Source organism: Artemia sp. Qi Xiang Cuo, chromosome 18 (assembly GCF_049724085.1).
Source record: "Artemia sp. Qi Xiang Cuo chromosome 18, ASM4972408v1, whole genome shotgun sequence".
Taxonomy (NCBI): Eukaryota; Metazoa; Arthropoda; class Branchiopoda; order Anostraca; family Artemiidae; genus Artemia; species Artemia sp. Qi Xiang Cuo.
In genome coordinates this window covers 15,449,919-15,460,079 of record NC_142811.1, presented here as the reverse complement: position 1 = coordinate 15,460,079, position 10,161 = coordinate 15,449,919, and the positions used below count along the sequence as shown (strand labels likewise).

General features: G+C 36.7%; 1 protein-coding gene across 1 annotated transcript in view; it reads right to left on the bottom strand.

Moving 5' to 3' along the window:
• Positions 1–741: 741 nt before the first annotated feature.
• tim (timeless) overlaps positions 742–10,161 on the bottom strand; it is a 173,607-nt gene continuing 164,187 nt past the window's right edge. Inside the window, exons 16-17 of the mRNA XM_089104130.1 lie at positions 2,258–2,381; positions 742–1,171 (exon numbers count right to left, since the gene is read on the bottom strand). Of these exons, the coding sequence (XP_088960256.1) occupies positions 967–1,171; positions 2,258–2,381 (329 nt within the window). The 3' untranslated portion in view covers positions 742–966. The remainder of the gene's footprint in view (positions 1,172–2,257; positions 2,382–10,161) is intronic.

Below are 10,161 nucleotides of genomic sequence, written 5' to 3'. Positions count from 1 at the left end.
ATATATATATATATATATATATATATATATATATATATATCTGCCTAGTCTAGAAAATCTCGAAATATAAAATCTATAAGTACCGAATTTGATTAAGTTCCTAATTCAATGTACTTAAGTACATTCTATGTACTCAGGAACAAAAGTTCTTAGGAGATTCTCAAGAATCACAATTAGCAGTAAAAATTTTCTGCGTTTTTTTTACTCTGTGGTTTTAAACTTTTTGTTTTCATAGCAAATAATGTTTCTTTACTTTATTTCAGTAATTCTTTATTTTTTTTTTTATTGTTTTGTATTATTTCAGAGTTGCTTTTCTAAAGACAATTGTCATTAATTTTAATTAAATATTTTTCATGATTTATATTCTAAAATACCAGATAATAACAGGTTTTTTTTTTTTTTTTTTTTTTTTGTAAAGTTTACAAGGTCTTCTCTGATTTTTCTAATTTTTCAGTTTCGGATTATTTTTTTTCCTCCTTATTCTTTTTCTGTTAGTATCTTTTACTGGACTCTAATGTATATTTTCTACTTTCTTTATGTTTCTCTTTTTGTACTATTTTATTTAGAGTATTGTTTAATGTATTGTTGTTGTTTAATTAAAAAGAATCGTGAGGTCCCCAACAAGTCAAATTTCATGGGCCAAATAGCCATTTAATGCTAGTAAATAGCCATTTCTCTTGAGTTTGAATAGAATGATTGATGGATTGAATGATTGTAATTGATGATAATGAACTTCTAAAACACACCTTTACCTTTATTTTATTTAGATTAATATTTACGATATTATTAATACTATTAGATAATTTCTTAAACTAACGTTTAAGTCACTATTTTCTTTAACCTTCAACTAAAATATCAATTATTAGGTTAGGGAAGGGAAGTATAGGTTAGGGAAGAATAGTGCACTGTTTTGTTGTTGTTTTTTTTTTTTTTTTTTGGTGGGGGGGAGGGGCAGTAATAACCGAACTAAAGGGGTTCCATTTCCATTGGCTCCGGTGAAAGTACAACAGGCGAATCCACCATTTCAGAATCACTTGTGTCTGTTTTGTGAACTTGTAATGAACTTGTATTACTAATAGTGTCTTGCTGGTCTTCTCCAATTGGTGACTTGAATCGAATTTGACTCCCTGAACTGCTTTGATCTAACCAATTTATCCATAGATCGGGCACACTGAAATTGAGAAGATAATTAGTGATACATAATAATTGACATCTATACTAGCAAACAGGGCGGAAGACTCTGAGTGGTCGGCCACTTTCCGTAACCAGGTGTAAGTCTCGGGAGTACCACGTGAGCCGTGCCGTTTTAGTTTGAGCCGTTGCATACCTGTTTTTTTTTCCAGTATTTTAGAATGTAGGCAAGGGTAAAGAAAGCAGAATTATGTCACCAGTAGGCCAACGAGTTTAACTTAACTAGCCGACTTAACCTGTCGAAGTTGTCACATATCAATATTGTTAAGCAATTTTTTCTGGTCAGGATAGAGACAATTCTTTATCATTTTGCCACTTTAAGCCACTTACTACAGTTTAAGCCCCTTTCATCATATTTTCCCCCTAGAATGAAGAGAAGAGAGCCCTTGTCGAATTAAATTCCAAGTCCTGCCGTATATGGAACAATCCCCACAAAGCTTGCCAGAGTTCCATCAGGCTTGGCACGCACAACCGGATGTACATGGTCTTTAAAAATGATGACTTTTCATGAGACTTTTCGAAAATACGTATTTCAACTCCCCTCTCGGTATCAAATTTAGAGCAAAATTTAGAAGGGTGGTAAAAGAAAGAAGTTTTGAAGACGACATATATACTTACCCGCTTTGCAAAGACAATGAGGATGGTTTGGCATATTTTTTGACCCGGTACCAGAGGCTTTTAATGAGGAGGGAAGGTAAATTTGGGAGAATTGAGTTGATAATTATTGAGAATTGAGATGTCTTAAAAAGCAAGTCTCTAGACTTTATCAGCAGAATAGCGAGACATCTTAAAAATGTGTCTATCAAAAGAAAGTCTCTGTTTAGTAAATAATTGAAGTGCTTCATCTATGTGATTAATTTATGTGTTTTCTTTGTGATTGGAATTTGGAAGAGCTTTTTTTTTGTGTATATGACCGTTTTTTGGCGTTAACATGATTTTCCTTATCTTATCTTTGCTAAGCTAATCGGTCAAAAACAAGATTTTGAAAAACTCCCATGCCACTATGTTTGGAGGACTACCTTAACATCAGATGTAAAAAGGTAAGCTGATATTCATTAGAGCTTACCAGCTTAAATTGGAAGTATCACCAGTAGGGCAGCCATAAATCTTGCTCGGTGGAACGATCTCAGCAACACTGGATGGAGGCAAAGCAACTTTTTGCACTCGAGACAAGTCAAATTTGAGGTCAACTGTAAGAGAAACAAAAATCAGCCACAACTATTTCTTCATTAAAACCCCAATCATAATCGGATTTTACTGTAGCCCCAATAATTAGCTAGTACTATTTTGAACCAATTAGAATTCTCATAATATTCTGTGAAAAATCTGATTGGCTCAATTTAGCCATATCTAAATCTCGGTATAAGTAAAATTTCATTGTGAATGGGCCTTAAAGTTCTATGGTCCCTCTTCCTAAAGAGACTAGCAGAAGCAGTTTCTTTTTTTTCTTTTCATATCAAATTTGGTTTAAAAAAACATTCTGTCGATATTAGCCATTATACCGTACAGAGGACTCGAAAATGGGTAAGTCCTATATTCACGTTTTACCTGAAGAGAACTAAAAAATGCAGGCACTCTTTTTGGAGATCGGAGTGAGTCTTGAGCGAGGGGAGGTGGAGAAAGTCTTCAAAGAACCTTTCAAAATATTAATTCTACGCAGACTATGGAGAAAAATCGTAAAAATCACGATTTGGTAGAAAAAGACCCAAATTTCCGTTCCTCTCGTCCCGACTTGATTTACACACAAATAAATCCAACACATATACAATCTAATTTCATTCATCATGTGGGGTCATAACTTTCAATAACTTTTGTTCTGAAACTGACCTTAACAGAAGGGTTGCCAACTGATGAAGTCCAAAAAGAGTGAAAGTCAAGGCAAAAAGTGTGATTTTTGCTCAAAGCGTGCAAATAAAAAATTTGCATGCGCAAGGCTGCCGCTGTTTGCACATAACCTCTGAGTTATAAAAGCGTGCATTTCAAATGAAATGTGTGCAGGTTGGTAACCCTGTTCCTTGACTTAATTACACTTCTGACGAAGTAGCCCACTATTGACGTTCCTGGTGATTGAAAATAACACACACAAATAGTGAATTTCACTCTTCTACATCCCCTCTGAGGTAAAAGGGAGTGCATTTCGCACGAAAAGTGTACAAGTTGGCAACCCTGCTCTACAGGGCTGGAACCCAAAGATAAGTCTCCACCTCTGTTGCGAAGTGTTGAAACAGGCTTATTAATCTCGTTTCCGTCCCCTAATTAGAAGGTAATAAATATAATTTTTAAAATATACTAATAGTAAAAAGGGGATATTAGTAGCACATTTAATGATAGCACTTAATTTATAAAGTCTCTATGTACACGAATGTAATAGGAGTATGAAGATAAGAGAATGTGATTTGAAAACGTTAAGTTTGCGCAACCTCGGATGTGAAGGATTTATTTCGTGAGGAAGAATTAGTGACAACACTAAAAGGACAAAAAAAAATTTATAAGGCCTTTGGAGCTGATAGTCAGGTAAATGAGTTTTTTTTTTATAAATATGGTGATTGTGAAGTTAGAGATAAATTATTGAAAATTATGGATATGACTTTTGAAAAAAGGGTAAGTACCTAAAGATTTATGAAAACTTTAATTAAACCCCTCTCCAAGAAAGGTGATAGAAGTGAGTGTAGTAATTATAGAGGCAGTAGACTGGTTTCTGTTAGAAGCAATTTACTTAGCATGATGGTACTTTTTAGACTTAGGGATGCAGCAGATAAAGTTTAGAGAAAAGAACAGTGCAGTTTTAGGAATGAGAGGATGTTTCGACCAAACTGACACTCTGATTAATAATTGAGAAGGGACTGAGTCATCAGACTCTTTTAGTTCGAAATTTTACAAATTATGAACAAGCGTTTGATTCAGCAAATAGAAGAGCTCTATCGAATGTTGTATCCTTGTATAGTACGCCAGATGAATAAATCAAAGTGATTTGTGCTATGTACAAGAATACGGCTGGGAGGCTAAATCCATCTTTGCTGCCTCCAACCAATATTTCGTTGCTTTTTAGGGCGTGGAGGCAATGGGCCTCTGTGGCCCAAACCTAGGCCGAGATAGTTTGGGTTCGCCCCGCTATTTAATTAAAATTAAAATTTACGAGAATAACATTGCTGCATTTAGGGTAGGAAATGAGATTTGGGGCTGGTTTTGAACTGAGCCAGGAGTTAAGCAGGATCCCGTTCTATCCCCACTTGTGTGGGTCATTTTGAAGAAGTTTGACCTCAGGACAACAGAAAAGACAATGGAAGAGCAACAATACAAATGAGGAAATAAAACTCTCCTAAACTTACATTGTGCTGATGATCTAAGCATCCTAGATGAAAATGTTAACAAATTGAGTGAATGTTCGTAGGTTTTGACAGTTCACTGTGCAAAAATAGGTTTGCTAAGTGATATTAGGAGGGCTAAGTCACTAAGAATAGAAATAAATAAAAATGAAAAGGTAATGGGTAACGAAGGGCTCAGAATAATTCCTGCTCATTAGAAAAGGGACTTGACGACCTGTCAAGGGACTTTTAGAGGTGAAAAAGTGACCAATATGGATCAAATTGGGAAGAGATTTTGATTGCCATTCATGGTCAGAATGTTCTTTGGCTCATGAATCAGAAGCAGTGGTCAGATCACCTTAAGAACCACAAGAACCCCTATGCCTTCCCAAGGCCAGGACATAATTTGCACTTTACTGGAAAAAAATAAATGTTTTCACTTTTATAACTTTAATAAATAAAATATTATCAATATTTTAAGGAATAAATATCAGGATATGTATATTAAACTGACAATGCATATTCATTTGTGTTTTTTTTCAGTAAAGTGCAGACTTTGTTCTGGTCTTGGGAAGGCAAAATTTCTGCTCGTTTTAAGTTTGACTCGGTTATTTATTGTCATTTCTGTTCGTTTTAGGTTTTATCTATTTATCAATACTGATTCGTGGTAGTTTTACGTATAGTAGATTATTTAATTCAATTTTTACTCATTTTTGGTTTAATGAGTTCTTTACTTTTCTTTGAAAAACTTTTGTGGATTTCTTTTTTAATTCATTGAATAGTGACATAATTCATTTTACAGAGACATTGTCCTTTTCACGGAAAAATCAGTATAGTTTAAATCTTTTCGATTTTTCTTTAAGAATTTTTTGTATGCTATTTGAATGGTGGAGAAACTTTTTCAACAATTATTAACAACATATATTCTTTTGAAAATCTGGACAGATGTAGTAGTGTTTAATTTAGTTTAATACCTCCTCTAGTTAACCTGAAAAATAAAGCTTGATACACCTCGCAAGAAATTTTATCTATTCTCTTTGACAGCTTGGATACACTTACACTCTATTGATTTAGTTATACTTTAAGAACAAAAGCAGTAATAGAAGTAGCCCCGAAAGTTTGAACATAACACCAACAGGCATTCTTGGGATATTGCTGAGATATCTTATTGGCGACCAGCATACACACATTGCGTTTTGATTTAATCTCAAGGCAACATTTAGTTTTTAAACATAATGGGCAAATTGCATGACTGTTGGGAGTTGATCTACGCAACAGCCCTAGAGATACAGTTACAAGACCGTTCAGCTTTGCTAAACAAAATGGCTACCTTCAATTTTGATGGAAGTTTTTAGAAAAGTATGAGCTAAAGAGGAGGGCCAATTGCCCTCCAATCCCTTTTGACTCTTAAAAAGGGCACTAGAACTTTGAATTTCCAATCAAATTAGCTCCTTTAAAATATCAATAATATTACTAGCTATGACACAGCAGCTCTGCCTATTATATTGCTTATATACGCTTTATTACTTGCATGTAAATAGTTTTTTCACCCCTAAGTTTAATATGAAACGCCCCCTAAGCGTTTCAAATTTAATGCCTTTAATGTCATCTATAGAAGTAGTTTCAAAAGTATACACATAGTGTCTTCTGGCTAGTTCAAAATCCCTCACAACTTACCTTGAAAGGTCTAACTTAATATGTAAACCGTTATTGTGACATTACTTTGTCACCCTTTTGACAATCTACATAATCATAGTTTGTTTTGATTTAGTTAAACATCCACCTAAACATTCCTTGAAAGCTTCACCTTAATACCCTTAGCTTGTGTAGTAGCAATATTTGTAGGAGCAGTAGTAGCATGAGTAGCAGTATGCACATAGAAGCCCTTTTTTTCGTCATTCCCTTCAACACACGATGAAATTGTCAACTTAATACCATCAACCGTTACAGAAGCATTACTGATAAGTCCTCTGGGCAACCTATGTGGGCATAACGTGTTTCGATTTATTTCAATACAGTGTCAATATTGACCAAACTTGTCGCCTTAATACCCTTAGGTTTATTAGCAGAAGCAGTAGCAACAGTAGTTATAATGATAGCAGTATGAGTAGAGTTAACAGTAGTAGTCGTAACTGTAGTTGTAGTAAAAGCAGCAGTAATAATGGTAGTAGCAGTAGTTGTAGGAGTAGTACTTTGATGCAAATATTGTCTTTTGGTTAGTTCAACATCCCCCGCAATAAGCCCTGAAGTTTTAATTTCACACACGAAACTGTTCCTAAGATGCATGCCCTTTTGACAACCTGCATACGGATGGCAGGTTGTAATCTGTACAACAGAAATTTTCAGAAATATTCTCTGAAAATTTCACCTTCTTACTCTTACGTATAGTTGTAATAGTAGTCAAAGCAGTAGTATTACTATTCAACTTAATACAATTAGTCATTGCTATGCCATTGTCGATATACCCTTTTGATAACATGCATGTTCATATACTTCTTGAAATTTTCATCTTAGTGCTCTTGACCTTAACCGTAGTTGTGATAGAAGTAGCCGTTACAGCAATAGCAATAGCAGCAATGGAATTAGTAAATGTTGCATTGGTAGTAGTGTGCACATATTGCATTTTGGTCAATTGATCTTCCCTTTTAAGCATTCTCTGAGAGTTCCAACTTAATACCGAAACGTGGACATCACTAAACGCCTTATTATTGAACATTTCAATAATGCTGAAAAGAATTGATGTCTCAAAACTTTGTTCCGATTTTTGTTTTGGGAAATGATAGGCGTGGGGAGAGTGATGGAAGCTCTAAAATTACTTCCGAGTCTCAAAAAGGGCACTATAACTTCCAATGTCAAATCAAATGGTACCCGCCTAAATTTTAAACGACCATCCATTCCATAAAAAACCTTATATGCCCCAAACGTTTAACTTAAAGCCCTTGCCTTAGGGCTCTGGGAGGTTGTGTCAACCCTGGAGGCACTGTTATATGTTGTTTCGACTATTACAAACAAAATAGCCATCGCAAATTTCAATAAGATACTTTTGGTGATAAGAGGGGTAGTTGGGGACCACAACTAAAGTTCATTCAAACATACATTCCATAAGAGTCTTAAAAGCCCCAGGGACATAACTTACAACCCTCACCCTTAGGCTGTGGTTGTTTGTATTAACCCTGAAAGCATTGTTATATGTCCTTAGGACTATTTTGAATACGAGGACTGCCTCAAGATTTCTATGGGATGCATCTTGGAAAAACAAGACGTGTGTGGTGGGGGGGGGGGGGAGATAGCGTCGCTCTGATCACCTTGAATCTTCAAAAGGGCACTAGAAATTCAGATTACCAATCTAATGAGTCCCTTCCAAAGTATATATGACCACCCTTTCTATAAAAACCTTATATGCCCCAGGGCATGACTTACAACCCTTGCTTTAAGAGCTGTGGGGAGGGGGGGGGGGGATTGTCTTCCTCAAAGACAGAATTTCCGGACCCTTAAACTACGACGAACAAAATTACTGTCTCCAACCTTTGAAAATGATGGCGTGAGGGAGGGGGGGGGTGGTGGTCACCCTAAAATCACTTTTGACTCTTAAAAAGGACTTAATATCTTCTAATTTTTAATCAAATGAGCCCCATCTGAGGTTTATACGATATACGAAAACCATTACATAAAAGCCTTAAATGCCCCCAGGGCATGACTTACAACCCTATCCCCAGGGCACTGGGGGATTGTGTCAATCCTAGAGGCATTGCTATATATTCTTATTACTATTCTGAACGAAATCGTTATCTCACAATTTCAATCAAATTCGTTTGGTGAACAGAAGGGTAGTCAGGGGGAAGGGGGGATCTAGTAGTCCTCCATCACTTTTGATTCTTAAAAGGGAACTAGAACTTCCAATTTTTTCTACCAAATGAGCCTCCTCTCAAGTTTATACAACCATCCTTTCCATAGAAGCCTTAGATACCCTCAGGGCATAACTTAAAACCTTTGCCCCCAACTCTGAGGGTTTGTTTCAACCCCAAAAGCCTTGTTATATGATATTTGGACTATTTTGAATAGAATAACTACATCAAATTTTCTAATAGATGCACATTGGGAAAATACGACGTGTTTGTGTGGGTGTGTGTGTGTGGGGAGGGGGGGGGGATAGCTGCCCTCTGATAGTTTTGACTTTTAAAAAGGGCACTAAAACTTTAGATTAGCAATCCAATAATCCCTCTCCGAAGCCTATACGGTTATCCTTCATAGGCAGCGCGCTAGCGCTGCCTAAATAAAGAACGATGCGGGCACAATGTTTTTTTTTTTCTCCATACCCGGGCACTTCGTATCGAAGGAGTCGTCGCAAAAACTTCGAAAAGGGCTCATTCGATTGGAAATTGGAGTGGCTAGTGCCCTTTTTAATAGTCGAAAGTTTTTGGATGGCAACTAACCCCCCCCCCCCCATGCCCATAATTACCCCAAACACATCCAATCAAAATTTTGAGATAGCCATTTTGTTCAGCGTAGTTGATTTCCAGATAGAAAATATGTTTTTGAGAAGGACACTCCCCCCACAACCCTCAGGGCAAGGGTTTTAAGTTATGCCCTGGGGCATATAAGGTTTTTATAGAAGGCGCTGTCGTAGAAACTTCAAAACATGCTCATTTGATTAGAAATTCAAAGGGCTAGTACCCTTTTTAATAGTCAAAAGTGATTGGAGGGCAACTAGCCCCCCCCCCACGCCCATCATTCCCCCACAAAAATCCAAGAACAAGTTGGTAATAGCCATTTTGTTACGCGGCGTTGTTTTCCAGACAAAAATAACATTCTGGAGTAGTACGCTCACCAAAAACCCCCTTGGCAAGGGTGAAAAATCTGGCCAAGGGGACTTTTGAGGTTTTTATTGAAATCTTTGTCGTAGGAACTTGGAAAAGGGCTCTTTCGATTGGGAACTAAAAGGGCGAGTGCTCTTTTTAATAGTCAAAAGGGACTTTAAGACAAAAAGCCCCCTCCCCCATGCCCATCATTCCCCCAAACATATCCAATCTAAATTTTGAGATGGCCATTTTGTTCAGCATAGTTGATTTCTAGATAGAAAATATGTTTTTGAGGAGGACACTCCCCCACAACCCTCGGGGCAAGGGTTTTAAGTTATGCCCTGGGGGCATATAAGGTTTTTATAGAAGGCGTTGTCGTAGAAACTTCAAAACAGGCTCATTCGATTGGAAATTCAAAGGGCTAGAACCCTTTTTAGTAGTCGAAAGTGATTAGAGGGCAACTAGCCCCCCCCCCCAGCCCATCCGTCCCCCAAACACATCCAATCGAAATTGTGAGATAGCCATTTTGTTCAACGTAGTTGATTTCCAGATAGAAAATATGTTTTTGAGGAGGACACTCTCTCACAACCCTCATGGCAAGGGTTTTAAGTTATGTCCTGTGGGCATATAATGTTTTTATATAAGGCGTTGTCGTATAAACTTCAAAAAAGGATCACTTGATTGTAAATGCAATGGGCTAGTAACTATTTTGATAGTCGAAAGTGATTATAGGGCAATTAGCCCGCCCCCCAAGCCCATCATTCCCCAAAACACATCCAATCAAAATTTTGAGATAGCCATTTTGTTAAGCGTACTTGATTTCCACATAGAAAATATGTTTTTGAGGAGGACACTCCCCCACAACC